This window comes from Lontra canadensis, unplaced genomic scaffold (assembly GCF_010015895.1).
Source record: "Lontra canadensis isolate GAN:19392208 unplaced genomic scaffold, GSC_riverotter_1.0 scaffold16, whole genome shotgun sequence".
In the NCBI taxonomy this organism is placed as follows: Eukaryota; Metazoa; Chordata; class Mammalia; order Carnivora; family Mustelidae; genus Lontra; species Lontra canadensis.
In genome coordinates this window covers 847,268-875,233 of record NW_022631010.1, presented here as the reverse complement: position 1 = coordinate 875,233, position 27,966 = coordinate 847,268, and the positions used below count along the sequence as shown (strand labels likewise).

Sequence of the window (27,966 nt, the reverse complement as noted above, 5' to 3'; positions counted from 1 at the left end):
ACTGCTGTCGGCAGGCTCATTTTTTTCTCAGCAACCTCCTCCATTGCTGACTGGCTCCAAGGATGCGAAAACCCCTTTCTGTGTGTGTATCCCAACTGCTGTCTTGTAACCACCCCGTGGGCCTGCTTTGAGTCCACCACAAACCACACAGGCTCCCTCTGCTCCCGAACAGCTCTTCACGTACAGAAGTTCAGTTGCATATTTATATCCTTGCAGATCGTGGCAGTTGGTGCCTCTCTCGGGTGCATTCTGGATCTCCCCAGTGCTTTGTCATTTTTGTCTGTGCATCATCTCAGCAGGACGGCGTGCCCCGAGCAGTAGAAAGAAACTTACGGAGCAATGCCAGACCTATTTCTTCTGGATGGTTTCTCAACCCCAGGTGTATACACCGAGCAGGTAATTCTAGAATTCAGACCCACATCGTATTTGGTATAAGCTAGGCTCATTAGAGGTTCTGACTCCAGGCTAATTGGATTGCTCGGGCCCGAGGAAAGAAACCTTCTGTCTGAGCATCTCTGAACAGCGAGCAGGGTTTCCCCACCTCCTGAGCTTCCTATAAATTGCTCAAGCATAGCCCCTTTGCCTCTGACCCCGTGAGAGTAAAACCCTATAATCTTAAACTGTCCATCAAGTTCAGTTCTTATACTCATTCAGCAAAGATTTATTGACTTTCTTCTATGGGCAGATGCTCCATAAGGTACTGGGGGACATAGACGAAGCTCTTGCCCTTTGGTTGGCAAAAAGACTGGGAAACAGTCTAAACGTCACCCAAAGGAGACCTGTATCATTTCATAACATGGAGAAGTCTCCGTAGGATATGTTCCAGAAAGGATCTGGGCGTTTGTAATTTTAACAGATACTGCCAAATCTGGCCATGCATTTTAAACATACTTTGCCTGTAACACACAAGTAATAAAATATGTAAATCTTAAATGCACAGCTCTATTAGTTTCACAGGGTGAACATACCTCTGTACCACCACCACTCCCCCCCCACTGCTGGGCTCATTCTATAGTGTTCCCTGCATTCCAGAGGCTTCTCTTGTGCCTCATCCCTTCATTATTCTCCCCCAAAGGACCCCTCTTCCACTTTTGTCATCCTACATTAGTTTCACCAGCTTTGAACTACATACAGTGGAAAATGTATCTTTGAAATTATTTCTATATATATATATATTTAAGATTTTATTTATTTATTTGACAGACAGAGATCACAAGTAGGCAAGAGGCAGGCAGAGAGAGAGAGGAGGAAGCAGGCTCCCCACTAAGCAGAGAGCCCAACGCAGGGCTCCATCCCAGGACCCTGGGATCATGACCTGAGCTGAAGGCAGAGGCTTTAACCCACTGAGCCACCCAGGCGCCCCATTTTCTATATATTTTATAGAGTATAAATATGTCCGTGTATTTGGAATCGGTGGCCAGCTGGTATGGAGGATTTCTCTGTGGGAGATTTCTCTGTGGGAGCTCAGACGTTGGACTCCTGGCTCTGCACCTGTGTGCTTCTACACGTTCACCGTCTCAGGTTCCAGGATCCTTTGATTCTCTGACTCTGAAATTCTGTGGTGTCACCAGGGCCTGAATGGGGTGATGGATGGAGAGCCTGCAAGTGTATCCTGAAGCCCATCTAAAGCAGACTGAACGCCAGTGTGCTCAACCCTTGTTGAGAGTGGGGTGCGGGAGGGGGCCGAGAGTGAGAACTTGGTGTCCTGGGAATCTTGAATGTCTCCTAAGTGTTCTGATTTCCTCGTTTTGCTTTCTCTTCAGCCAAATTATTCCTTCATGCCTGTGGTCCCTGGTCTAGTTTTCTTCATGTGTGATTTCCCCAGGTGACCCCAGGGAGATGGGGATAGAGGTGGGGAAGAAAGAGACCGCATCCCATATTGGAGACGGATGTCTCACTTTCTCTGCTTCTCTTTTTGCTCAGGTCTCTGCTGTGGCTTATCTGTGAGACTTGCCCATGATTTCTTTTCTCTGGGCCTCAGTTTCTCTGGATGTATCAAGAGGGTTGTGCCAAATGGTCCCAAAAGGCATTCTGTGGTTTCCTCTCTGAGTCTCCTTGCTCTCTGTTTCTGGGGGTATGAGTCTTTTTCTGGGTGGATCAGACTCCCTGTGACTCAGTTTCTCTCTTTGAGCTCCTCAGTTCTCTCAGATGTCTCATGGCTTTGTCCCTGCCCCTTTGGTCTCTGAATCCCAGCCTCCCTATCACTTAGTAAGAGTGTTTCTCTCCGCCTTTGTGATCCCATGACAATGGGAGGTAAAAATAGCCCAGGGGCTGTGCTGGTAGAGATAAAAGGGAATTTGCCTTTTGTGTCCTGTGGCCAGGCTGGGGGGGCTGTGACACGTGGAGATTGCTGACATAGCTCTCCTCCGCTGACCTTGACGGTGGCAATAAAAGGGGTGGTGCAGCTCCCAGCCCTCACCGTGGTGCTGAGGTGGGTGATCAGGGCTGAAGTTGGAACCAAGGGGTGAGGGTCCCCATGGGTGGGCACGAGTCTCTGTATCTGCGGGAAAGGATGCTCTGGTGTTTGAGTGTGTGTGTGTGTGTGTGTGTGTGTGTGTGTGTGTGTTGGGGGCTCACCCGGGAGGCTGATGTGGGGACCCCCAGGGAATCGCTGAGTATTAGGCCTTTTGGTTTTGAATCATGTGCCAGTTTGGGGCCCCAGGGCCCTTAGTTCCTCTGTTGCTGCCATCTTCCAGTGTCTGATGCCTTGGACTGCCTTGAACCTCCAAAATTTTTAGTCCCTCGTCCTCCACCTCTCGGTGCCACCGCCATGATGGATGTCAGTGAACTTGGGGAGTCTGCCCGCTACCTCCGCCAGGGCTACCAGGACCTGATGAAGGTGCACACTGTCCCATGGGATGGTAAGTGGAGGCAGGAGAGCACAGCCGCAGTGTAACCCTTACGAACTCAGACCGGGAGTGGGGAGGGGTGGTGGCACTGAGCTCAGAGCTGAAGGAGCACTCTGGCATGACCGCTTTAGCCCTGGCCCTTTGCCTCAGAGTCCAAGGTCCTAAGGCTACATTCTCAGAGACCCTGTGTACATCACGGCATGTTTGTGAGCAAGCCTCGGTTTGCTCCTCTGTAAAATGGGACAGTATTCCCTGTCTCCCGGAGCAGCAGGCTGTGGTTGGAGCCCGAGGCCTCCAAGATGAGAGCGATTGTTATGTATGTAGGCTGGTGTCCATAAAACCTGTGCTTTTTTAACCTGAGTTATTTTTAGTGCTTTCCATAGAGCCAAAGACAGGAATAAAGACTACTATTTATGACTTGGTTTGCTCATAGGACAATAATAACAATAGGCAATGTGTACCAAGTGCTTATTTTATGTCAGGCTGAGTGGATGACTTCCCATGCATCATCTCAACAACCTGGGGAGGGTGGGGACCAGGGCCAAAGCCAGCTTCATGGGCGTGCAACCTCTGCCGCTGTAGGGCCTCCTGCTTGATTTAACACTCTGGAATCACCATCTTGAAATTCGTAATAATTTTTTCAACAAGGGACCTACATTTTAACACCAGGGCCTGCAAGTTATGTAGCTGGTCCTGACTAAGGCACTTGGCTAGAAGGAGCAGGACTGGGAACAGAATCTGGCAGTCTGCAATCTCAGTCCATGCCTTTAACCACCATGACATAGGGGCTCCCTGAAGCTGGGGGACCAGCTGGCCAGGCAAGACACAGAATTAGGAGAAGTGGGCTTGAGTTTTCAGCAAACCGGGGGAGGAAGAACCGAGAATTATGTTCCCGACGTTGAGGGCTGCTCCATATGGGACCTCAGGAGATGCCCATAACATTTTGCCTTGGAGGGAACAGACCCAGAGAGAAAGGGATTTTCCCAAGGTCTCAGGGTAGATAAGGCAAAAACAGGAATCTGAACCCAAGTGGGTGGTAAGGGACTGTTAACTCAGAGAAGCCCCCTGAAGAGATCCTGATAGACTCTCCCTGCTCTACCCTTCCAGGATCCTGGGTGTGGAAGGATCTTCTCTGTGTATTCCCTGCATCCTGGCAGAGGGGCTCATGGGAGGGGCGTAGCTCTATTGACATGGCTTGGGAACTGCAGCTGGGCCCCCAGCCCCAGATGTGCCTCAGCCTTCTCAAGCCCCAGTGTTCTCCCCCCAACCAGGGAAGAAGAGGGTCTGGGTACCGGATGAACAGGATGCCTATGTGGAGGCCGAGATCAAGTCGGAGGCTACTGGGGGCAGAGTCAACGTGGAGACCAAAGACCAGAAGGTTTGGCTCCCCTCTTTTGGGATTAGCTTCTCTGTCTCCTGGGGTGCAGCTCCTTACTAGCTAGAGCTACCGCACTGAATGAAAGGAGGTGGGGGGGTGCACATGGGTGAGAGGCTGAGGTTAGTCGGCTCCTGCCGGTCTGCTACCCCACCCTGTGTTAAGGCCTCCCACCCACGATATGGCCTCCCGGACAGATGCTGATGGTGCGCGAAGCAGAGCTGCAGCCCATGAACCCTCCCCGCTTCGACTTGTTGGAGGACATGGCCATGATGACGCACCTCAACGAGGCAGCAGTGCTGCACAACCTGCGCCAGCGTTACGCTCGCTGGATGATCTACGTGAGCCATGGTCCAGGCTGCGGGCGGCGGGGGTGGGGCCACAGAGGTAGGGGCAGGGCTAGGGGGAGAGCCCTTGCGCTGTGGGGACTGGGCCACGGGGGAAGGGGCGGGGCTAAGGATGGGACAGGGTGATGTCATGGCCCTGGGGAGGCGGGGCCCCAGGCAGGGGCGGGGCCAGGGGGGGTTCGGCTCCCGGAGTGCAGGGGCGGAGCAGGAGGTAGAGGCTTGGCGTGGCAATGTGGAGGTGGGGCCTCGGGCTGCGGGCCGGAGCGCGGGATGGGGTGGCACGGACAGCCGGTTGGGGCATATTGCAGGGGCCAGGGAAGGTTTCTTGAGGGCTGGGGCCGGAGGGTAGGAACTTGGCCTTCAATAACCCACCTTACATTCTCTCCTCAGACGTACTCGGGCCTCTTCTGTGTCACCATCAACCCCTACAAATGGCTCCCGGTGTACACGGCCTCCGTGGTGGCTGCTTACAAGGGAAAGCGCCGCTCGGAGGCCCCACCCCACATATATGCAGTGGCAGATAACGCCTACAATGACATGCTGCGCAGTAAGCCGCTTGGACTCCTTTCCCTCACCTAAGACCTCTACCCCCAATCCAGGGAGGCCCCTGTAAAGGACCCCTTCCCCTCCACTTGTACTGCTTCCCTTTTGATGCTGCTGGACACTCCCAGCATAGCGTTCTGTCTTTCCAAGTGGGAGCTGGGCACAGTCTGGATGATCCCATTTGGTCCTTCCCTTTTTGGCCCTGGGTGGTGGAGGGCCTGCCCCAGTGCCATGGATATGCAGTGTTGCCCTGTGACTGGTTCCCTACCTTGGCTAACTTCTCTATCTCCTACCCTTTCCTCCAGACCGAGAGAACCAGTCCATGCTGATCACGTGAGTGTGGGGCTCTGGGGGTGTGGTGGGAAGTGCTGGCAACCTGGCAGGAGGGGAGTGGAACTAAAATCATTTCCCAGGGTTGATTTCCAAAGCACTTAGGGCAGGGCCTCTACCACCTGGAGCTGGTATCCAAGCTAAATTAGAGCATTTTCTCTGTCCCCTTTCTGGGCAGATGCATTATGGGGTGGTGGACAGGGAAGGGATACCCAAGCACCAGAGTGATCACCAGCCCTGATACTCCCTCCCCACCAGGACCTGGAATTGCCCCTGCCCCCCTTGATCTTTCGAAAATTTTGAAAAATTACATTTTTGGCTCTATGGGAGGGAGGAGATGACTTTCCCTTTCCTCCTTACAGTCTCCTTACCTCTGAATCTTATTTTGATTTTTCATTTGCACCTATGAGAAAGTGGTAGAATTCGTACATGCCAAGTTCATGCCAAGCCAGTATGAACATTGTGTGTGAGTGTGTGTGCATGAAGCCTGGTGGTTAAAAGCAAGACCTGTAAAACCAGAAGGATCTGGGTTCAAGTTCTCACACATCCATTTCGTGCTGGTACCCTTGGGCCCCTGAGTCCCATTAGTAAAAGCTGAACAATCCTACCTACTTACCATGCAGAGCTATAAGGAGTCAGGCAGTTAACGTATGTGCCTGGCACACAGCGCAGACATTTACATAACTTCCCTGAGTCCTATTTCCTTACCCATAAAATAGGGGCTATGATGGTGCCTACTTTACAGAGTTCCTAAGGCTTCAACGAGCCAGTGCAGGTAAAGCACTTGGCCCAGTGTCTGGCACCAACGTTAGGGCTCAGTAGACAGTGGCATCATCATGTGTGTTCTCATCTCCCACGGGTTTTCTGCCCTGACTTGCTTTATAAACCCTTAGCACCACCGAGGGTTGATCTGTCCCTAGAGGGTCTTGAGTCGGGGGGTCCTGAGTTGGGAGCTGGGTGGGGAGAAGTAGAGCATGGCCCTGATTGTGGGGTGGGGTATTGGGGGGGTGAGGGGAATTTGAGTGGCCAGATGGGCTTTGGTGACTCATGTTTGTGTCGTCTAAGCGGAGAGTCGGGGGCCGGTAAGACGGTTAACACCAAGCGGGTCATTCAGTACTTTGCCATCGTCGCTGCCCTGGGAGACGGGCTGGGCAAGAAGGCCGTAAGACTCGCCCACACGGGCGCCGCTCCCCACTCTCCCCACTGCTTCTCACTGTTTCTCTTTTCTTTTTCTTTTTTTTTTTTCTTTAATTCCTTTTTAGAAAGTTGATCCCCCAGAGCCTCCAGCCCTGCCTGAGCCTCCCCCCCACGGTGGCAGACTCTGGCCTGAGCAAGGCTTGACCAAGAGAGAGGCTGTGACTGCCTCTTCCACACTGTGGGACCCAATTCTGGGCCTGCCTCGGTGGCCCCACCTGTAACACAGAGGGGCAGGACCACAGCTGTTCCTAAACTTTTTATGTAATTTTCCCTTCCCTTCTTATTTTTGAAAGTTTACCAAATAGGCAGCTTTTAACTCCGAGGTGGTTGTTTTCTTGGTTTTCGTGCACCAAAGACAGTTACCTGCTGTCAATCAAAAAGCAGGCTTATGGAGTCTAACCAGAGCCAGGGCCACTTGGCAGTCCCAACAGCCAGGGTCAGGGGGTGGTTTCTCACCCTGTGATTTCTGTATGGATTTTTGAAATTTCTGAAATAATGGGGGACCAATGTTTTGTTTTATTTTTGTTTTCCGGGTATAACATTCATTCTTAGCCTCCAGGGCCAGCTGTTCAGAGCTCTGTGTGTGCTCCTCCACCCCCAAAACGGGCTGCCTTTTCTTTCCAGAAGCCCAAGGCCACCTCCTACTCAGCACCCACTTCTGGTCCTGTTAAGCCTTGCTTTATTCTGGGGCATTTTTCTTTCTTCTTTTTCTTTTTTCTTTTTTTTTCCCATTTAAAGTTGTTTCTCTTTTTACCTTTTCCTTTTTCCCCCCATTTGATTTTCTTGCTTTTGTTTTTTTGTTTTTCCTTTCAGTTTTTTTTTGTTGTTGTTGTTGTGGTGGTGGTGGTGGTTGTTTTTGTTGTTTTGTTTTTGCTGTTGACTTTTTGGTGCTCTTTGCTCCTTCCCTTCCCTACCCTGTTTTTGAACCCCCCCCACCCCACAGTGTCTCTGAGGATGCTGCAGAAAGTTGGGGCTTGGTCCAGTAACGGAAGGGAGGGCAGGGAGAGGCCAGAGCTGGCAGGGGTGCAGCTGGGAAGGGTGGGGCAGAAAGGTGCTGTGCAAGGTGGTATGTGGGGCTGTCAGGCAAGGGAGTTCGTGGGAAGAAAGGCTGGCTCACGGGGTCCATGGATGCTGGAACTTAAAAAGCTTTATCAATCCCCTTCCCTTGGCCCCAAATTTGACTACATCTGCCATAGAGAGCCCTGTTCAAAAGGCCCCCGAATGTGAGTGTGGGGGGCGGAGCTTGGAAGGAGGGGTTCTTGCCGCTTCCCTCCAGCCTTGGTTCCAGCAGTGTCTTTGGGGGGATTTTTAAGTCTTGGGCTCCCTGGAGGTGAGTGAGTACCCAGAGTCCCTTGGCTGCCTGGCACCTGGCATTCCAGAATCCGCCCCTTCCTTCCTCTCCCTTTCTTCCCAGACTGCAGGGAGCCAGGGTGGGGAAGGGAAGGAAGGGGACATGGGCAGAAGACAAGATTGAGGCTGGGAGAGGAAGGGAGGGAGATCCCCTCAATTCAGCAGGTCCCTCTAGACGAGAGTTGCGGTGGCTGTGGTGTCATGGGAGACGGGACGCCTGGGCTCAGTTCCTGCCCTGCCCCTCACTTACTGTGTGGCCTGGAGGTCATTTCCCTGCTCTGAGTCTTAGTTTCCTCATTTGCGAATTAGGGCTAATAATATGCACCTGCCAGGGCCATCTTATCTAATAATCTACGGGCAATTAATTGCGTGATGGGGATACAGCTCATCACAGGACAAAGGAGAAGTGTGAGGAGGGCCCTTACCAAGGGAGGTAAGGGGTGAGAAGGTTCCAGCCAGAAGGGGGCTCCTCTAGCCTCAGAGCACAGGGAATCCCTCCTGAGAAGGGGGCGTTTGAGCTGGGCTCTGAAGGGGAGGAGATTTTAGTCAGGAAGCCCGTGGGCTTTTGGGCAGGGGCTGCTTCTTGGAGTGGAAAATTAAGGGATATGAAAGAGGCCAGAAACAGAGCTCGGGGAGGGGAAGGGCTGTAAGCAGGAGACCCTGAGACACAGCCCCTTGCCTCAGGCCACTGACCAGGGCCAGGCTCGTTCCCACTTTCTAGCATTTCTCCTTCTAAGAGTGCTGACAGGGTTGGGGAGGGGCGTGGGGGTTACACGCTGGGGTGACTAATGTTCACTGTCCCGCTAACCACTGCTGCCCCCATCCACCAGCCCGCTGAGACTGCACACTTTCTCATGTTGTCTTCTCTCTGCAGCAATTTCCGGCCACGAAGACTGGGGTAAGTATAGGGCCAGGGTCGGTGGGGCAGGCAGTGATAATGAGGCCCCAGGGATCCCCCTTACTTTCCCCCCGACCCAAGAGATTGTCCAGTTTGGGCCGAACCCCAGGACTGTTGGGCCCCTCGGTCTCCCATTCAGGGACACAGGGGCTGACAGACCCCTCACACTGCTGTCACCAGGGCACCCTCGAGGATCAAATCATCGAGGCTAACCCTGCCATGGAAGCTTTTGGCAACGCCAAGACCCTGCGGAATGACAACTCATCCCGCTTTGTGAGTGGCCATGGTGGGGAGGGGTGGGGTTGGCCCAGGGAGATGGGGGTGGTGGGAGCTTTCAGCAGCCAGTGCCCGGCAGATGGCTGGGTCCCTGCTGAGCCTGCCCCTCTGCCCACAGGGCAAGTTCATCCGTATTCACTTCGGCCCCTCTGGGAAGCTGGCATCCGCAGATATTGACAGCTGTGAGTCTCGGGGAGGGTGGGAGAGGGTGGAGATGGGGACAGAGGCCCCGTGTCTTCTGCTCAGACTGAGCCTCCGTCCTCCAGTCCTGGGGCTCCCACCTGTTCCAGGCACTTCTCTCCATCCCCTGGCCACAGCCCAGTCCGACCCACCTCACTCTCACCTGGATCGCTCCACCGGCTTCTGCGTGGTCTCCCAGCCTCCATTCCTTGCTTGAGCATCCAGCCAGAGTGATACTGTCTCAGATACTGATCTGATCACATCATGTTTCTGCTTAAAAACCTTTTCGAGATTCCATTACCTTAAGATAGAGACCCAGATCTTTATTGGGCCAGTCAGGATCCTTGTGATTGGGTCCTTACCCCACCTCAGTTCTTTCTCTGGCCTCCAGTAGGGCAGGCCTGTACCCGCGACCTGCCCCAGTCTCATGTGCACACAGAGCCCCTGTCCTCCCGGAAGCCTCCACTCCCGCCTCTTGGGGTGGTTGCCCCTCCCACCTGACCCGCCCCGCTACTGGGACACCAGGTCCCAGGCTGCAGCAAGGCCCTGCACTGACCATTCCCCACCTTGGGACACATGGCCAGACCCCGACGGATGAGCCACAGGCACGTGATGACCAAGGAACGTCATCATTTACTCCTTGACCAACCCCTTTGCAGACACGTGGGAGCTCAGCTCCACACGTCACTGACACACCAGCTCTGCCCTGAAGGGAGGGAGCGTGGTCTGTGGATGAAGGAACGAAGCACAGATGAAAGACAAACAGATAACCCCCACCCCTGACCCCTGCCAGACACACAGACCTATAGACGCACATTCCCACGATGACACCCTTCAGTATCTGCAGGCTCGTGTGTGGACACAGCGCCTCTCGACTCACCCTTGACCCTCACTGGTACCTCCTCGCTGCCACCCTCAGCTCTGCCGGGGTGTCCCAGTCTGGGGAGAAACGGGATGGTAGGCCAGTGCCCCCTTTCTCCTAGATCTCCTGGAGAAGTCGCGAGTGATCTTCCAGCTGCCTGGGGAGCGAGGCTACCACGTCTACTACCAGATCCTCTCTGGGAAGAAGCCAGAGCTACAGGGTGAGAGGCAGCGGTGGATAGAGCGGGTGTCAGAGCCCACGAGGCAGCGTGGGACTGCCTTCCCCTCCCCCCAACTCCTTGGCTGGGTCTTCTGGTTATTGTTGAGTTCTCTCCTTCTCGTACTGGGAAACGGGCCCTTGGGTGTCATCACCCTGGTTGTCCCTTCTGCTATCCTGGGACTGGAGAGGCTTTGTCTAGCACCAAGCGGGGAGCATTGGCTCCATCTCGGCCCAGCTTCCCTTTCTCACAAACCCCAAAAGGGCAGAGTGTGGTCCTCCCGGTGTCCTAGCACGCCATGTGGAGCTAGGCCTGGGCTCATTCCTCAGAGAACCATGAAGAAAGCAAAGCCATGGGCATGGGGAAGGGGGTGAGAAACTCAGCCACAGAGAAGTCCTGGGAGGGCCCCAGAGTCTCCTGCCAGGGTGGCCCCCAGGACCTCTCATGGGGGATGGGGGGGAGGAGAATAGCTGAGTGAACATGACCAAACCCCCCCATGCTCCTCCCTGGGCCCCCCAGATATGCTGCTTCTGTCTATGAACCCCTACGACTACCACTTCTGCAGCCAGGGGGTCATCACTGTGGACAACATGGATGATGGGGAAGAGCTCATGGCCACTGACGTATGTCTGTGGTGGAAGGGGGCGGAGCGGGGGGCTGGGTGGAGATCGGGGCAGTCCCAGCGCCTTTCACTTGGCGGGCACAGGTCTTCTCCGATCCTTCTGTCCCCTGCTATAGCACGCCATGGACATCCTGGGCTTCAGCGTGGATGAGAAGTGCGCCTGCTACAAGATCGTGGGGGCCCTCCTGCACTTTGGCAACATGAAGTTCAAGCAGAAACAGCGGGAGGAGCAGGCCGAGGCTGACGGCACTGAGAGTGAGGGATCCTGACTCTGGCCTGACTTGGCCATCAGCCTTGACCCTGATCCCCGTGTCTTATCCATGACCATCAACCCTAACCCTTGTCCACAATATTTGGCCTCAGTTTTACCTGGCCCTGGTTGTAACCCTTGACTTCTCAAGTCCCGACCCTCACCCTCCCGAGCCATACGGTTTGCCTGGCCTGAACTCCACCTCTCCCAACCCCAGCAGAAGCTGGTAGAGCCCCCAGGTGCCCATGTTCTTGGCTGCCACCTCTTTAACCCACCTGTGTGCCCTGACAGGTGCTGACAAGGCCGCCTACCTGATGGGAGTCAGCAGTGGGGACCTCCTCAAGGGCCTTCTGCACCCCCGAGTGCGTGTAGGGAACGAGTACGTGACCAAGGGCCAGAGTGTGGAGCAGGTGAGTGGCTCACAGGCCAGAGTCCCCTGGGGACGGCTGGGGCAGGACCCCCTCCATGTCGGGTCCCAGCCCCGCCTCTGCACACGTCCAGGTGGTGTTTGCTGTGGGGGCGCTGGCCAAGGCCACCTACGACCGGCTGTTCCGCTGGCTGGTATCGCGGATCAACCAGACCCTGGACACCAAGCTGCCCCGGCAGTTCTTCATCGGGGTCCTGGACATCGCGGGCTTTGAGATCTTTGAGGTGCGTGCAGGGGCCCTGGGCTCTGTTCCCCGCAGGGCGGGTCACCCCAGGTGGGTGGGGGTGAAGTCACATGCACCCTGGTCCTCTGCGGGTCCCCGTGCCCATCCACTGAGCCCAGCGCCGCCCCCCACAGTTCAACAGCTTCGAGCAGCTGTGCATCAACTTCACCAACGAGAAGCTGCAGCAGTTCTTCAACCAGCACATGTTCGTGCTGGAGCAGGAGGAGTACAAGCGCGAGGGCATCGACTGGGTCTTCATCGACTTCGGCTTGGACCTGCAGCCCTGCATTGACCTCATCGAGAAGGTGGGGCGCAGGACAAGGGGGTGTGGGTGTGGGGAGTGAGCAGGAACAAAGGCGCGCGTGTGCGACTGCGCGGTGACGTGTGGGGGCGAGGCTGTGACGTGTCTCCGTGTGTGTGCGTGTGTGCGCGCGTTCATGTGCATGTGTGAATGGCAGTGTGCGTCGCGGTGAGGTTTGCTGGAGGCTGTGTGAATGTGTGTTGGTGAGCACGTGTGAGCCTGCACCCTGCACCGCTGACCATGGTCCCGTGGGCACACACGGCTCTGCGTTTCCCGAGGAACTCCTGGTGGGGGGGCAGGCGGGGTAGGGTCTGTTCGCTTTTTTTTTTTTTTTTTAAGATTTTATATATTTATTTGATAGAGATCACAAGTAGGCAGAGAGGCAGGCAGAGGGAGGGAGAAGTAGGTTCCCTGCTGAGCAGAGAGCCCGATGTGGGGCTCCATCCCAGGACCCTGAGACCATGACCTGAGCCAAAGGCAGAGGCTTAACCCACTGAGCCACCCTGGTGCTCCGGGTCTGTTCACTTCTTCATTGGATTGGTTACACCTATTTCCCGTTGTACAAAGACCGGAAGAAAGAAAAATCAAAGAAAATTTGAAAGATTAGAAGTAAAGGGGGGAAGAAAACGTTTCCCTCTCATCCTCTACCGTGTATAGCCTGTAGCTGGCACCTGGGTAAGCCTCCTCCAAACCTATTATCCTGGGCACACGTTTTCTTTTATAGACACACACTCATTTCTCATCTTACTTTTTCTCTGAAAATGTATTTTGAACATTGAACGTTGTTGAAGACCCCACAAGAGTTCGTGCACCAGGTGGTTTTTATGCATTTCTGTGATCTCCTGCTTTGGCACATTTAGGGGGTCAGAGGTGTTTTTGCTTGAAATATTCATTCCCCACTTTGCAGGTTAGGAAATTGAGGCCCAACGGCCCCCCCTGCTAGTAAGTGAGGAAGCCAAAATTTCAACTGCTTTTTTTTTTAATGGTGCTGTGTGTGTGTGAGAGAGTGTGTGCGCAACAAAAAGAGAGAGAGACCACAGACGTCGGGAGGTAAATAGCAACAGTTTGAGTTTGTGCAGCTGTGAGTGAAGAGGACAGCTCAGAGTGTGACTCGTGCCCAGGGGCGCTGGCAGCCAAGCCACCAACTTCTCTTTTAGAAGACGGGACTCCTGTGCACCTGTGTGGTTTCTGTCCCTTCCAACAGGTGGTTGGGGCATCTGGGAAGGTTTCCAGAAGGAAGGGCTCTAGGATATGGGGATGTGGCCCAGGCAGGATGGGCTGGCCTGAGGGCAGTCCTCCAAGGTTATTACCTGTCCGCAGCCACTGGGCATCCTGTCCATCCTGGAGGAGGAATGCATGTTCCCCAAGGCCTCAGACGCCAGCTTCCGGGCCAAGCTCTACGATAATCATGCGGGGAAGTCACCCAATTTCCAGCAGCCACGGCCTGACAAGAAGCGCAAATACCAGGCCCACTTTGAGGTGGTCCACTATGCGGGCGTGGTAGGTGCCTGTTGGAATCCCAGTGCTTGACCACGATCCTCCCTTCTCTCAGCTCTCCGTCCCTCACCCAACACCGCTTTTGCTCAGCACCTGTCTGTTCTCTGCCAGGTGCCTTACAGCATCGTGGGCTGGCTGGAGAAAAACAAGGACCCACTGAATGAGACGGTGGTCCCTATCTTCCAAAAGTCACAAAACAAGCTCTTGGCTACCCTCTATGAGAATTATGCAGGCTCCTGCTCCAGTGAGTACAGAGGGACAAGATCATCCTGTAGGATACTCACAGAGTGGCGTCCCCTAGAGTGACTGGTCCCCTGTCTCTCCTAGCCGAGCCCCCCAAGTCTGGGGTGAAAGAGAAGCGTAAGAAGGCAGCATCTTTCCAGACAGTGTCCCAGCTGCACAAGGTGAGGCCCAGGGTGGGCCCGTGCAGGTCCTCCCCTGCCAGCATTCACCCCTGTCCCTGGTCCCTGCTCGGTCCCCTGCACCCTGGGCGGGCGGCCGTTAAGACTTGCAGTGATGTTTAACTCCTCTCCACGTGAACATCACAGCAAGTCTGTGCTGCTTCCCGTCCCCACGCTGCCTGGGCAGGGAGCCGCGGGGTCTGTGGGAGGAAGGGGATTGGGTGGGGTCGGGGTGTGAAGGCTTCGGGGACAGTGACAGGGACCTGGTCAAGCAGAAGAGGGAAGAGGGTCACAGGGACCGGAGTGAAAGGACCGATGCGCAGCGGCATCCTTAGACGCCGGCTCACCAGTCCTTAGCGGGCTGATCCGCTATGGTTTCCAATTCTGCTTCTTGCCCCTCTTGTGCCTTCTCCCCTCTTCCACCGCCAGGAGAATCTCAACAAGCTGATGACCAACCTGCGGGCCACACAGCCCCACTTTGTCCGTTGCATTGTCCCCAATGAGAACAAGACCCCAGGTAGTCTCCCCAGGGCTGGGTTGGTGGGGTGGGACCATTGGAGGGAGGGGACAGGGCCGACTGAGAAGCTGGGTCTTCCCTTCCCTTGGGGCCCACACGGTCCTGAAGAAAGCCCTTCTGTGGGCCGGTGGTCTTTCTCTGGGACATGAAGATGTGTCCATTGACTTCTAACCTCTCCCTTGAACCCCCACCACGTCCAGGGGTCATGGATGCCTTCTTGGTGCTACACCAGCTGCGCTGCAACGGGGTTCTGGAGGGGATCCGGATCTGTCGCCAGGGCTTCCCCAACAGGCTGCTCTATGCTGACTTCCGGCAGCGGTGGGTGTCTCCCTGCTGCCGCCCCACCCCGGTCCTACACAGCTCCCTTCCCCTTTGCTCTCCTCCAGGTGGAGGCAGCAGCCAGAGGGAATGGGAAGGGCATACATTTAGAGCCAAAGGGATCAAGGGTCCAAGGACTGAGATTTTAGTCACTGAGGGGGACACCAGGGACACCGGGACCGAGGAGGGGATAGGGCAGGTGGTGGTGGCTGAGACAGCAGCCGGCTGGGGGAGTAGCCAGCAGGCTTGCCCTGAGTGTTTGCGGCACAGCCAGTGTGCTGTGTTGGTGGGTTGAATAGGGAGTAAGAAAGAGGAGGATCCTAGGTTTGGGGCTAAGCCACCAGGAAGTTGGTGGTTTACTGAGAGACCAAGACAGGGTTTTTTGATATTTTGGGGGATGGAGGGTAGTGGATTGAGCTCCACTTTAAATAAGTCAAGTTTGAAACATCTTCAGCAGATACCTGAGGGGAGACGTCAAAGGGGGGTCAGGCAAAGCCGGGTGTGGATTTGGGGATTGAGTGAGGGTCCCCGGAGACTAGACTTTATGTAAAGCCAGTCAGCGCTATTAGTTCCCCTTGGTTTTGAAAGTTTGAGTTTGTCAGGCTCTAGGTGTGCATAGTTCCCTCCCTGTCCTGAAGTCCCCAGGGTCACAACATACCCACGTGTGTTGACACAGAGACCGTGGGCACGCTCACATGCGTGCTGTCTCATGTGTGCACGCTCTCAGCCCCCCAACCCTCCACCCTTATTTTGTGAGTTTGTTGTTCTGTAGAAGAGAAAGAGATTGCTCTTTGTCCTTAGACAGAAAGTCTGCACCGTGACTTCTCTTTTCTTTTAATTAAGATTTTTTTTAAGAGCAGCTTTAGGTTCACAGCAACGTGGAGGGGAAGGTACCAAGATTTCCCATATACCTGTGCCCCCCACATGCACAGCCTTCCCCACAATCAGCATCCCTCACCGGAGTGGGACCTCTGTCACGTGGATGACACACCGTAACCACCCATAGTTCACATAGGGGTTTGCGCATGGTGTTGGGACACCGTGTGGATTCAGGTGTATAATGACGTGTGGCGTCATTCATTTTGTTACGGCTGCAAAACATCCCATAGCCTAGTGAAACGCGCTTTGTTCCTCAGTGCCCTTGGGAGGGAGCGTTCATGGTTCTCTGGCCTTCACAGTGTGGCCACAGCCACCGTGAGCCCTTGCTCTAGAATCCTCTCCCTCAAATGTTCCTTCAGCTTTGATACACTGTACCATATCACCTTTGTTGTATTTTTTGTCTTCTATTTTAAAAAATTTTAAAAATTTTTATGTATTTGACAGAGAGACACAGTGAGAGAGGGAACACAAGCAGGAGGAATGGGAGAGGGAGAAGCAGGCTTCCCGCTGAGCAGGGAGCCCATTTCGGGGCTCTCTCCCAGGACGCTGGGATCATGACCTGATCTGAAGGCAGACGCTTAACCGACTGAGCCACCCAGGCGCCCCTATTTTTTGCCTTCTAAAAAAAAAATTATAAAAAATTGTAAGTTAAAATATTAATGAAAGTGCTGCACACCCATTGTAAATACAGTTTCTTAACAAATGTAATGAAAAAATGCATTTAAGCGCAGCCCAAGCTTTTTAAGCAGCACATGCTCCGGCCCCAGGGCCGCCACGCTGCCCACCAGCTGGTTCGGTGGGGCAGTCTGCAGCCTGCTCACTGGCCCAGGGATGATTGTCCCTCCCTCCCCTGCCCCGCCCCCTCCTCACCAGCCCTTCCCTGCTCCCCCAGGTACCGTATCCTGAACCCCGGGGCCATCCCGGACGACACCTTCATGGACAGCAGGAAGGCCACAGAGAAGCTCCTGGGCTCCCTGGACATTGACCACATGCAGTACCAGTTTGGCCACACCAAGGTCGGGGCACCCAGGATGGAGGGTGGTCATAGAGGACGGACAACACGCAGGCGCTTGGGGTTCCACCTGGTGCCTCCCCGCACCCCCAGGTGTTCTTCAAAGCTGGGCTTCTCGGGGTCCTGGAGGAGCTTCGTGACCAGCGTCTGGCCAAGGTTCTGACGCTGCTGCAGGCCCGGAGCCGGGGCCGCCTCATGCGCCTGGAGTACCAGCGCCTGCTGGGTGGCAGGTGTGCGGGGGGTGGGGGAAGGTGGGGGGTGGGGGGGATGGGCAAGAGCTGGCTGGGGAGAGGGCGGGACCCCCAGGCTCTCCACCGTGCGTCACAGTATCTGTCGCGTGGGTCAGCTTAGTTAGTCCCTGGAGCTGGTCGGGTGGCTCTGAGGGGCAGGTTCTGTGTTGTGCTCAACTGTCCGTCTCCATTTCTTCACCTCAAAAATTGGGGTAAGAGCACCTTTCCCTGCACTGCAGGCCACCAGGAGTGTGGCCCAGACAGGTAATAATGACACCTGGTGTTTTTCAACACTCTTGAAGTGCCAGCCCCAGGCAGAGGCTTTATTTGCATAATCTTGGTTAAGGTGTGCGACAGTCCCCTGAGGTGGGTGCTGTGATTATCTCCAGCCCCAGAAGGGCCACCATATGAGGGACCCCGTCACAGCTGGTTGGCAGGGGGGCAGGGCGACTAATGTGGGGTGTGAGCCCTGCGTAGTCCGACCCCAGAGCGCAGAGCATAGCAGGATCCATTCCTGGTGTCTTCAGGACACTTGCAAGGGCCACTGGGACAGTTAGGGCTTGTGAGCCCCTGCCCTGGAGGCAGCCCCGTTGGTCCCTGGACCTCTTTGTCCAGCTCACCTAGAAAGCAGAGGCGTCAGACCTACCTACAGGGCCGCCGGGAAGGTGAAGGGAGATCACCCTGAGAGCGTGTAGTGCCGAGCCTCGCCCAGGGCCCCGACCGTTGGGGCTGTCACTGCGAGGGCGGCACTGAGCCTCGAGGCCCCCGTGCACCCCCCCCCCCCCGCAGAGACGCCCTGTTCACCATCCAGTGGAATATCCGTGCCTTCAACGCTGTCAAGAACTGGTCCTGGATGAAGCTCTTCTTCAAGATGAAGCCGCTGCTGCGCTCGGCGCAGGCCGAGGAGGAGCTGGCCGCCCTGCGGGCCGAGCTGCGGGGGCTCCGCGGGGCTCTGGCTGCTGCCGAGGCCAAGCGCCAGGAGCTGGAGGAGACCCACGTTAGTGTCACCCAGGAGAAGAATGACCTGGCCCTGCAGCTGCAGGCAGTGAGTGGGGGAAGGGAAGGGGGGGGTTTCCCTTGGTGACTCATGCCCCCCCATCCCCGGCACCCCAGAAAACCGCAGGCTGCTTTGAGGAAACCACCTGCCACGCGCCCCCCTCTGGGCTGGTGTGGACCTGGTATTCCCCAGGTGCTCAGGTTCTGGATCTTTCTTCCCAGTCCCAGATGTGCGGTGACAGGAGGCCTGTGGGCTCATGTCCGTGCTTGGCTTCCCCACTCTCCGAGTCCGTCTGTCCACACGTCCTGATTCTCCCACCTCCCGCTGCCTGGGCTTCCTGCTAAACCCGCAGTTGAGCCCCATCTCCCCAGCCCGCCCTCCTTTGCCCTCCTAGAGACACACCTCTGCTCCCTTCCCCTGGGAACCCAGGTGGCAAGTAACAGTAATAGCCAGAGGGCAGGGATCCAGGGTCTGGAATCTCCCCAAGTCCAAAGAGGCATTCCTTCCTTCCCCAAACACTGAGGTCACCTGTGCACCAGTCCCCATGGTAGCTCTGGTGACACGTTGGTGGGAGGACAGGGTGTGGTCACCAGACTCACCTGCTGGCGCAGAGACTGTCAGGCAGCCAGCTGGTGAGGAGGCGGCGAGGTGGGAGAGAGGACCCCAGCCGAGCCGAGGCACTGCTGCCTGTCCTCCCGGAAGGCCTCAGCCTGGAACTTTTCTCCTCGAGCCTGTGTTCGGGTGTCACTCTGGGTTGCCCCCTGCCTGTCTGATGCTCCCCTCTGGATGTTTCTGCTTTAGCTCCTGCCTCTCCTTCTTCCTGAGCCCTCATTCCATCACACCCGGGCCCCTTCAGGGCCCCGAGCAGGTGGGTCAGGAGCATTCCTGGTCCCCACAGCCCAGCTGAGCATGGGGGTCAGGACTTAGCGTGGACATGAGAACTTAATTCGGGGCCGGCCTGGTCTCCCTTGGCTGGTTTAGCTGGCCCTGGCTCTGCCCCATTCCCCACGTCCCTCTCCAGGAGCAAGAAAACTTGGCGGACGCGGAGGAGCGCTGCCACCTGCTGATCAAGTCCAAGGTGCAGCTCGAGGCGAAGGTGAAGGAGCTGAGTGAGAGGCTGGAGGACGAGGAGGAGGTGAACGCCGACCTGGCCGCCCGCCGGCGCAAGCTGGAAGACGAGTGCACAGAGCTCAAAAAGGACATTGATGACCTGGAACTGACACTGGCCAAGGCCGAGAAGGAGAAGCAAGCCACGGAGAACAAGGTGTGGGCCCGGCTGGCCGTGGGGCCAGGCAGCTGCTGCTCTCCCTCCGGGCTCTAGGACACCCCTGCTGGGTGGCCTCGGGCGGGTCCCCTCCTCTCTGTGGGCTTCAGTTTGCTCATCTGTCAAATGGGGTCAAGAACAGCACTTACCTGGTTGGATGGTTGAGGAGTCCGTGTGAGTGGCTCCCGTGGGCACTCAGCGCGGGGCCTAGGCGCTCAGCAGCTGCTAGTATTGGCCTCTTGAGGGCAGGAGGCCCATTGCCCAGCTCTGCGTGCCCCACCTGCCACTGCGTGCCTTCTGCCATCGGGCCCTCCCACAGCCTCACGCAGTTCGTGGGAGCGGGAGCGTGGATGCTTTCACACAGGGAGGGAGGCAGGCGCGGGGTCGGGTGCCTGCCCAGGTGCTCACGGCGGGGAGCGAGGGAGCCAGGACCACCCGGACCCCCTGTTACAGTGAAGGAAGCTGGCGTCTACTGAGAACTGAGGCTGAGTGGAGTGACTTGCCCACGGCCCCCTAGCTGGAAGAGCCGGTCACTGTGACCTGGAGGGTGGCTTCTCAGACCAGAGTGTGGGGGGGGCGTCCTCATGGTGACCCCACCACTGGCACAGGTGAAGAACCTGACGGAAGAGATGGCAGCCCTGGACGAGTCGGTGGCCCGACTCACCAAGGAGAAGAAGGCGTTGCAGGAGGCCCACCAGCAGGCCCTGGGCGACCTGCAGGCCGAGGAGGACCGTGTGAGCGCTCTGGCCAAGGCCAAGCTCCGGCTGGAGCAGCAAGTGGAAGATGTGAGTACTGGCCCCAGCGGAGGCCGGCGGGGGTCGGGGGGTGCGGCAGCTGGTCCTGGCGGCTGAGCCTGGCCCCCCGCCCCCCAGCTGGAGTGCTCCCTGGAGCAAGAGAAGAAGCTGCGCATGGACACGGAGCGGGCGAGGCGCAAGCTTGAGGGTGACCTCAAGCTGACGCAGGAGTCGGTGACGGACGCCGCCCAGGACAAGCAGCAGCTGGAGGAGAAGCTCAAGAAGTAGGCATGCAGTGGGCAGCCGACCTGAGCCCCTGGCCAACAGGCAGCATCGCTGCAGAAGTTGAGCGTGGAGGACTGAGATGGGGGTCGCCGGGGTGCAGGCGGAGTGTACTGCCTTCCTTGGACCAAGGGCCCAGGCCAGGCTCAGGGCTGGGGGGTTTGAGAGGGACCATGGGGTGGGGGCAGTCCCTTAGGGCTGGGCGCCTTGGGCAGGGAGCCGGGAGACTGGAGGGCGGGGCGCCTCCAGGCTGGTCAGTGGCAGTCCGGCCCTGGCCTGGCTCACGCCGCACACCACCCCCAGGAAGGACTCGGAGCTGAGTCAGCTGAACCTGCGGGTAGAGGACGAGCAGCTCCTCGGGGCACAGCTACAGAAGAAGATCAAGGAACTGCAGGTGTGTGGGGCACGGGGGTGGGCGGTGGGTAGGGCCAGGGCTAGTGTGCACGGAGGACGTGCCAGCTGCTGTGTGCCTGTCCCCAGGCTCGGGCGGAGGAGCTGGAAGAGGAGCTGGAGGCGGAGCGGGCGGCCCGGGCCCGCGTGGAGAAGCAGCGGGCAGAGGCGGCCCGGGAGCTGGAGTCGCTGAGCGAGCGGCTGGAGGAGGCGGGCGGGGCGTCGGCGGGGCAGCGGGAGGGGTGCCGCAAGCGCGAGGCCGAGCTGGGCCGGCTGCGGCGGGAACTGGAGGAGGCGGCGCTGCGGCACGAGGCCACCGTGGCTGCCCTGCGCCGCAAGCAGGCCGAGAGCGCTGCCGAGCTGGGCGAGCAGGTAGACGGTCTGCAGCGCGTGCGGCAGAAGCTGGAAAAGGAGAAGAGCGAGCTGCGCATGGAGGTGGATGATCTGGGCGCCAATGTGGAGACTCTGGCCCGCGGCAAGGTGTCTGCCCCCTTACTGCCCCCTCCTGAGCTCGGATCCCACACCCATACCCATCTCGACTCTGAACCCATCCTGACTCCAGCACTCTCCCACCCGCTGGCCCCTGACCATCCCCGTGCCACTACCGACCCGCATTGGGCCTGACTCCGTACCTGAACCTGACCCCTGACCTATTCACCTGTCATTCAGCCCCAACCCCACACCCGTCCTGACCTCAAACCTTGACTCCTACTAAACTGTGCTCTGACTCTAGGTCATTTTTGACCCAGCATCTAATTTTAACATATTGGTCCTTGATCTCTATCCTGACTGTTCCTGTCCTGAACTCCAGCATCCAACCTTGGCCCCTGACCTTTGTACCACCAGTCCTGACAGCTGACCTCTGACCAGTCTGCAGCTGACTTCAGGCTCTAGTATCCTAACCTCACCCTGGCCCTCTCATTTCTGACACCTATCTTTTAAAAAACGGTCCAGCAATAGAATCTCTTGACGCTGAACTTGGGGCTCTGCTTTCCCTTTGTTTCCTGAGCCCACATCTAGCCTTTTAGTTCACAACCCCAGCATCCCAGCCTCTGGCTGGCAGCCCCAGACACTGCCTTGTGATTGACAAACTTGTTCTGACTCCTGACCCTGGATCCCAGGCCAGCGCAGAGAAGCTGTGCCGTACCTATGAGGATCAGCTGAGTGAGGCCAAGATCAAGGTGGAGGAGCTGCAGCGGCAGCTGGCAGATGCGAGCACTCAGCGTGGGCGGCTGCAGACTGAGAGTGGTGAGGCCGGGGGCTCGGCTGGGCCACCCAGGGGCCTTGGTGCCACCCCTCGAGGTCCTGCCTGACCTGCTGGCTCACCCCTTGGCCTGCAGGGGAGCTGAGCCGCCTGCTTGAGGAGAAGGAGTCTCTGATTAGCCAGCTGAGCCGGGGCAAGGCCTCGGCCACCCAGAGCCTAGAGGAACTGCGGAGGCAGCTGGAAGAGGAGAGCAAGGTGGGCTGGCCGCTGGCCGCCCCAGAGTGGGCAGGGTGGGCCCTGGGGCCGCCGGCCCAGTCCCATGCTGAGGTCCCTGTGGTCCCTGCAGGCCAAGAGTGCGCTGGCCCATGCCGTACAGGCTTTGCGGCACGACTGTGACCTCTTGCGGGAGCAGCATGAGGAGGAAGTAGAGGCCCAGGCCGAGCTGCAGCGGCTGCTGTCCAAGGCCAATGCTGAGGTGGCCCAGTGGAGGAGCAAGTACGAGGCAGATGCCATCCAGAGGACCGAGGAGTTGGAGGAGGCCAAGTGAGTGCCTTACTCACCGGGCTGTCACCGTGTAGGGGTGGTGTCCGAGCCTCCGAGCCATCAGGGGGCGAGGGGAGACGGGGCACTGTTGAGCCGGCCTCCCACCGTCTGCTTCCGTGGCCTAGAAAGAAGCTGGCCCTGCGGCTGCAGGAAGCAGAGGAGGGAGTGGAGGCTGCTCATGCCAAGTGCTCCTCTCTGGAGAAGGCCAAGCTGCGACTGCAGACGGAGTCGGAGGACGTGACCCTAGAGCTGGAACGGGCCACCTCAGCGGCAGCCGCGCTGGACAAGAAGCAGCGACATTTGGAGCGGGCGCTGGAGGAGCGGCGGCGGCAGGAGGAGGAGATGCAGCGGGAGCTGGAGGCTGCCCAGAGGGAGGCCCGCAGCCTGGGCACTGAGCTCTTCCGGCTGCGACACAGCCACGAGGAGGCGCTCGAGGCCCTGGAGACGCTTAAGCGGGAGAACAAGAACCTGCAGGGTATGCTCCACCCCGGGGTCAGAGAAGCGCAGTGGGATCAGCAGGAGCCCCTTGGAGTCATTGAGGGTACCCTGGCGGGGTCCCCCTGGAGTTAGGAGTGAATGAAATGACCTGGGTTAGAGCAGAAGGCATGGGGGCGGCCCTTCAGTGTCCTGTTTCCTCTGCAGAGGAGATCAGTGACCTCACAGACCAGGTCAGCCTCAGCGGGAAGAGCATCCAGGAACTGGAGAAAGCCAAAAAGGCTCTGGAAGGGGAGAAGAGTGAGCTCCAGGCCGCACTGGAGGAGGCTGAGGTCAGGGGCTGACCACAGGGCCGGGGTGGGCACCGCCCTGCTCCTGGGCCTCCGCTCTCCGGTAACACGCTTGTGGCCCCTGTGCCCATACTGCCTGCTCTGTGCTCCAGGGAGCCCTGGAGCTGGAGGAGACCAAGACTCTGAGGATCCAGCTGGAGCTGTCCCAGGTCAAGGCTGAGGTGGACCGGAAACTGGCTGAGAAGGATGAGGAATGCACTAACTTGAGGTAGCGGGGGTAGAGCCATCCCTGCGTGCCACCTCCCATCCACTCCTCCGCTGGAGGCTGCCATCCCTCCAGTCACGGTCACCTGAGGGCAAGAGAAAGGCAGGCAGGCAGAGTTTGCCAGGCTTGCCCCTCCCCTAGAGCTCTGTCAAGGTCAGGACCATCGTCCCCAGTCTAGAGGCGAACTTCAGAGACTAAAAGACTTGCTCAGGGCTACAACGTGCAGGTAGAGCCAGGATTCAGCCCACATCTGTCTGGAGCCTTGGTTTTGTCCGTGAACTTGCTCTGAGGGGTAACAGGCAGTCGCAAGGGGCCTGAAACCCGGGAGGGACGATTCATTTATTCCTACAATGGGTTTGCGTGTGCGGCATTCCTTGGGTGCAAGAGCAGGTCCAGCGCCTGTGCCCAGCCCCTTCTCCTGTGCCCACTCTCCTCCCCCCTGCCCACAGGCGGAACCACCAGCGGGCCGTGGAGTCCCTGCAGGCCTCCCTGGATGCGGAGACAAGGGCCCGCAACGAGGCGCTGCGGCTCAAGAAGAAGATGGAGGGTGACCTCAACGACCTGGAGCTGCAGCTGGGCCACGCCACCCGCCAGGCCATGGAGGCGCAGGCAGCCACGCGGCTGCTGCAGGCCCAGCTCAAGGAGGAGCAGGCGGGGAGAGACGAGGAGCAGCGGCTGGCGGCGGAGCTCCGAGAGCAGGCGCAGGCTCTGGAGCGGCGGGCTGCGCTGCTGGCCGCGGAGCTGGAGGAGCTGCGGGCCGCGCTGGAGCAGGGCGAGCGCAGCCGGCGACTGGCAGAGCAGGAGCTGCTCGAGGCCACCGAGCGCCTTAATCTCCTGCACTCACAGGTGGGGACAGGAGGGGCCCAGGGAGGCTTAGGGTGCCAGCCAGCAAGCCCCCCACCCTGAGGCTCTGCTTCCCCCTCCTCAGAACACAGGCCTCCTGAACCAGAAGAAGAAGCTAGAAGTGGATCTGACCCAGCTGAGCGGGGAAATGGAGGAGGCCGCCCAGGAGAGGCGGGAAGCAGAGGAGAAGGCCAAAAAGGCCATCACTGATGTGAGGCTGGGCTGGGGCCACGGGAGGCCCGGATCGGAGCTCCAAAGGACTTTCGCCTGCTGACCATGCCCTCCCCTGCGCCCCCCACTCCACCGGCAGGCGGCCATGATGGCTGAGGAGCTGAAAAAGGAGCAGGACACGAGTGCACACCTGGAAAGGATGAAGAAGACGCTGGAGCAGACCGTGCGGGAGCTCCAAGCCCGGCTTGAAGAGGCTGAGCAAGCTGCCCTCCGTGGTGGGAAGAAGCAGGTGCAGAAGCTGGAGGCCAAGGTTCGTGCGGCCCTTCCAGTCCTTTCCCTAGCAGGGTGGGCCAGCCCGACGGCAGGCTCCGGGCAGCAGGCCCATCCCTGGATCTGCTTGCAGGTGCGGGAGCTAGAGGCCGAGCTGGATGCAGAGCAGAAGAAGCACGCCGAGGCCCTCAAAGGGGTGCGGAAACACGAGCGCCGGGTCAAGGAGCTCGCGTACCAGGTGGGTGACCAGGTCTGCCTTGGGCGGGACCGGGGGTGGGGGGGACCCTGGAGCTGGCCAGGTCTGGCCAAGACCTGAGTTGCTTTTGCCTGCCCAGGCTGAGGAGGACAGGAAGAACCTAGCTCGCATGCAGGACCTGGTGGACAAGCTACAGAGCAAGGTCAAGAGCTACAAACGCCAGTTTGAGGAGGCGGTGAGCGCACAGGAGGCGGGCCCGCTGGGGCCCTGCAGCTAGGAACTCCCCCTCAGTGCAGCCAGAGGGCAGCAGCGGCCCGGCTCCCGAGGGTTGGCTTTGTGTGTCTGTGTTGGCTTTGTGTGTGGGCAGGGACCCCACCGTCCCTGGGGGAAGGAGGGCAATTTCTTCTCAGCTTGGGCTACAGACAAGACTTAACTCTGTCTCCAAGGGAACCCCATGTGCTTTCCCCTTCTGCAGACCTCTGGAAGGAGTGCTGCCCCCTACCTCCTGGCTTCCCGCCTACTGGTCATGGGGGAGGAGGGGAGCAAGGAGTGGTGGAGCAGCTGAGGGCCAGAAGCCAGCCCTCTCTGGGAACGGGGTCAGACCGGACTGATCCCCTCTCTCAGTTACCAAAGAGTGACCAGGCCTGCCTGTGCCCCCAGGAACAGCAGGCCAGTACCAACCTGGCCAAGTACCGCAAGGCCCAGCACGAGCTGGACGACGCAGAGGAGCGGGCAGACATGGCAGAAACCCAGGCGAACAAGCTGCGGGCACGGACCCGGGATGCCCTAGGGCCCAAGGTGAGGGGCTGCACGGGGCACCCCTGCCCTTTGCCTGGGGCGGGGGCGCGTGGTGGTGCTCACTCAGTCACTCCTTTCTCCTTAGCACAAGGAGTGATGCCGGAGTCTCTGGGTTCTGAAGACGCTGCCTGCTGCGCACCCTCTCCTGCTGCCTCTTCTTCCCAGTCTGCCTCAAGCCCTGCTGGACCCTGAGTAAATGCCAGTCTGCAGCTCTAGCTGGGGCCTTCTCCTCCTCTGAGGTTCAGGAGAAGAAAGGAACACACAGTCCCCGGACAAAAGTCAGGTCCACATCAGTCATTTAAAATAAAGTTCTTTAATAGTCTCCACTTAATCGGTTTATTTGTTGTTAATAAATTGGCAACACAAGGAGGGGCCGAGGGTGTGCTCCTAGCCAGGCTCCTGTGTGTGCGGGCTCAGGCAGGAGACGCTGCCCCGGGGAAGGGCACAGGTACCCTGTGCCCCAAGGGATGGAAGAAAAAGGCCCCCACTTCTAGGGGAACCCCCCTGGGATGAACACAGCGGCCAGTGAGCAAACAGAACCAGAGGAACTAAAGGAAAACAAGGGAGGGAGGGACAGAGGGGCAGGTGTGGGGAAGGCGGCGTCCTCTGTAGCCCCCACCCCTGCCCAGGGGGCTCAGAAGCCTTTGCCTGGGTCCAAAGGCCGGAGCAAGCTTGGCTCACAGATTGGAGGAGGGTGCCCGTACCTCCCTCCCCACCCCAGGACTGACAGCCAAGAGACTGGGCAAAAGCTCAGACAGAGCTATTTTTAAAAGTTCCTTTACCTCTGGGTGGGCCAGGGCCCCAGGGTTCTGAAGGAAGGGTGGGCATCCCGTCCCTGTCCTTATCATGGGGAGCTTGAGGGAACCGAGGTTCCCCCAATGACCTGGGGCCCTCTGACCCAAGGGCCAGAGGCTTCTAGATGCTCCTTCCCAGCAAGCCTGTACCTGAAGATGTGGGGCAGGCAGAGTAGCGGGGAGGCAGGGGGGAGGGGGGATGCAGCCAGGGCATGGCGTGTGGCACACATCCCCACGCTCACCCGCACGGGCCCTGGCCCAGCAGCCTCCCGAGGCCTGGCCCAAGGTCACTCCTCGGTGAAGTCCCTGTCTATGTCCATGTAGGGCTCCTCAATGTAGCTGACAAGGGCAGAGGGCGACTGGCGGTCTGGGTTCAACAGGATGGACACGGTCTCCTTCCAGTAGGAGAAGCTGATGCAGGAGCTCTGGGCAGAGAGAGAGGGGCAGAGGACCCAGGTGGAAACCAGCACCATGCTGACGGCCTTGGTAAGGGGACAAGGAGCTGCCCACAGCACGGCCCAGGCGGGGGCCACGCCCCACCCGCTGGGGCTGGGGGGCACTCACGTTCTCCAGGCAGGTGCTGTCCTTGTCCTTGTGCAAGTAATGCTGCTGCCAGAAGCGTAGCAGGTTGTGGAAGTTGTTGAGCAGGAAGCCGGGGTACTTCTTGCTGTGCTCCATCCGCTGCAGCAGCCGCAGGTACAGCGGCAGCCGCTCTTTCCGGCGGGCCAGCATCAGGATCACCAGGCTGGTGTTGAGGCAGCTGACGTTCTCCTGCCAGGCGCCGGGCCATCCCAGTCAGGGGTGGGCGGGGAGCCCCGGCAGCCCCTGGCGGACCTAGGCTACGGAGGGGCAGGGAGGGCGCCCTGCGCCCAGACCTTGTAGGGCCCCCGGCGGAGCCCAAAGGCCACGCACCGAGCTGCCCCCTGCCCAGGCCTGAAAGCAGACCCGCCCTGAGTACCCGAGTACCTGTCTGTCCCTCCTCCACCCACCACCCGTCCCCACCCTGGTGCGACCCTGGTCGTCGGTTCAGCTGGAGTCCACTCCTCCTCCAGAGTCAGCTGAGGCATCGCTTCTTCCTGGGAGCTCTGGATCCCCGCACAGGGCAGGGGGCCTGCCTTAGGGGTGGCCGCCTCACTAACTCCCACTCGGCACTAGGCCGGGGCTGCACGAGGAAGAGTCTTGGCCCGTTCGTCTCACTGTGCAGCCCCAGCCCAGCTCCCTGCCTCAGCAAGTGTGTGTTGGCTGAAGGAACAGAGGACAACCTTTGAGGGGTACAGCATCACCCCCATTCTAGAAAAGGAGTGTGAAGCTTGAGGAAGGGACAGCTGTGGTTAGTCAGGGAGGGGGTGGGAGGCAACATCAAGTCCAACCCCAAAGCCTGTGCAGAGG

The 27,966-nt window shown here is 58.3% G+C and overlaps 2 protein-coding genes across 4 annotated transcripts in view; one reads left to right on the top strand and one right to left on the bottom strand.

Annotated features, from left to right (window-relative positions):
* The first annotated feature begins 375 nt into the window (after nucleotides 1-375).
* MYH7B (myosin heavy chain 7B) lies at nucleotides 376-26,109 on the top strand. Of its 3 annotated transcripts, XM_032858813.1 has the most exons (42): nucleotides 376-396; nucleotides 2,697-2,861; nucleotides 4,121-4,227; nucleotides 4,422-4,565; nucleotides 4,962-5,118; nucleotides 5,420-5,447; nucleotides 6,510-6,606; nucleotides 8,866-8,889; nucleotides 9,070-9,162; nucleotides 9,284-9,347; nucleotides 10,329-10,427; nucleotides 10,944-11,047; nucleotides 11,163-11,301; nucleotides 11,588-11,706; nucleotides 11,798-11,947; nucleotides 12,081-12,251; nucleotides 13,568-13,747; nucleotides 13,856-13,988; nucleotides 14,072-14,148; nucleotides 14,575-14,662; nucleotides 14,863-14,980; nucleotides 16,752-16,875; nucleotides 16,965-17,101; nucleotides 17,891-18,146; nucleotides 19,120-19,362; nucleotides 19,971-20,147; nucleotides 20,235-20,380; nucleotides 20,682-20,772; nucleotides 20,859-21,248; nucleotides 21,890-22,016; nucleotides 22,109-22,227; nucleotides 22,319-22,515; nucleotides 22,641-22,990; nucleotides 23,158-23,282; nucleotides 23,393-23,508; nucleotides 23,955-24,351; nucleotides 24,434-24,559; nucleotides 24,659-24,829; nucleotides 24,923-25,027; nucleotides 25,125-25,220; nucleotides 25,646-25,783; nucleotides 25,869-26,109. In XM_032858813.1, the coding sequence occupies exons 2-42, from the start codon at nucleotides 2,771-2,773 to the stop codon at nucleotides 25,878-25,880; spliced, it is 5,826 nt and encodes a 1,941-aa protein (XP_032714704.1). In that variant the 5' UTR covers nucleotides 376-396; nucleotides 2,697-2,770; the 3' UTR covers nucleotides 25,881-26,109. The 3 variants fall into 3 exon arrangements, with proteins under 3 accessions (XP_032714704.1, XP_032714705.1, XP_032714706.1); XM_032858814.1 differs by lacking the exons at nucleotides 376-396; nucleotides 2,697-2,861; nucleotides 4,121-4,227; nucleotides 4,422-4,565 and adding an exon at nucleotides 4,763-4,809; XM_032858815.1 differs by lacking the exons at nucleotides 376-396; nucleotides 2,697-2,861; nucleotides 4,121-4,227; nucleotides 4,422-4,565; nucleotides 6,510-6,606 and having other exon boundaries at nucleotides 5,057-5,118.
* The window catches only part of TRPC4AP (transient receptor potential cation channel subfamily C member 4 associated protein), a 70,373-nt gene continuing 68,487 nt past the window's right edge, over nucleotides 26,081-27,966 (bottom strand). Inside the window, exons 18-19 of the mRNA XM_032858816.1 lie at nucleotides 27,142-27,348; nucleotides 26,081-27,002 (exon numbers count right to left, since the gene is read on the bottom strand). Of these exons, the coding sequence (XP_032714707.1) occupies nucleotides 26,865-27,002; nucleotides 27,142-27,348 (345 nt within the window). The 3' untranslated portion in view covers nucleotides 26,081-26,864. The remainder of the gene's footprint in view (nucleotides 27,003-27,141; nucleotides 27,349-27,966) is intronic.

Coding starts and splice junctions, on each gene's coding strand:
- MYH7B (XM_032858813.1), top strand. CDS start 2,771: ATGATGGATGTCAGTGAACTTGGGGAGTCTGCCCGCTACCTCCGCCAG. Junction 10,428..10,943: donor GAAGAAGCCAGAGCTACAGG/GTGAGAGGCAGC, acceptor TGGGCCCCCCAG/ATATGCTGCTTCTGTCTATG. Junction 14,981..16,751: donor TATGCTGACTTCCGGCAGCG/GTGGGTGTCTCC, acceptor CTGCTCCCCCAG/GTACCGTATCCTGAACCCCG.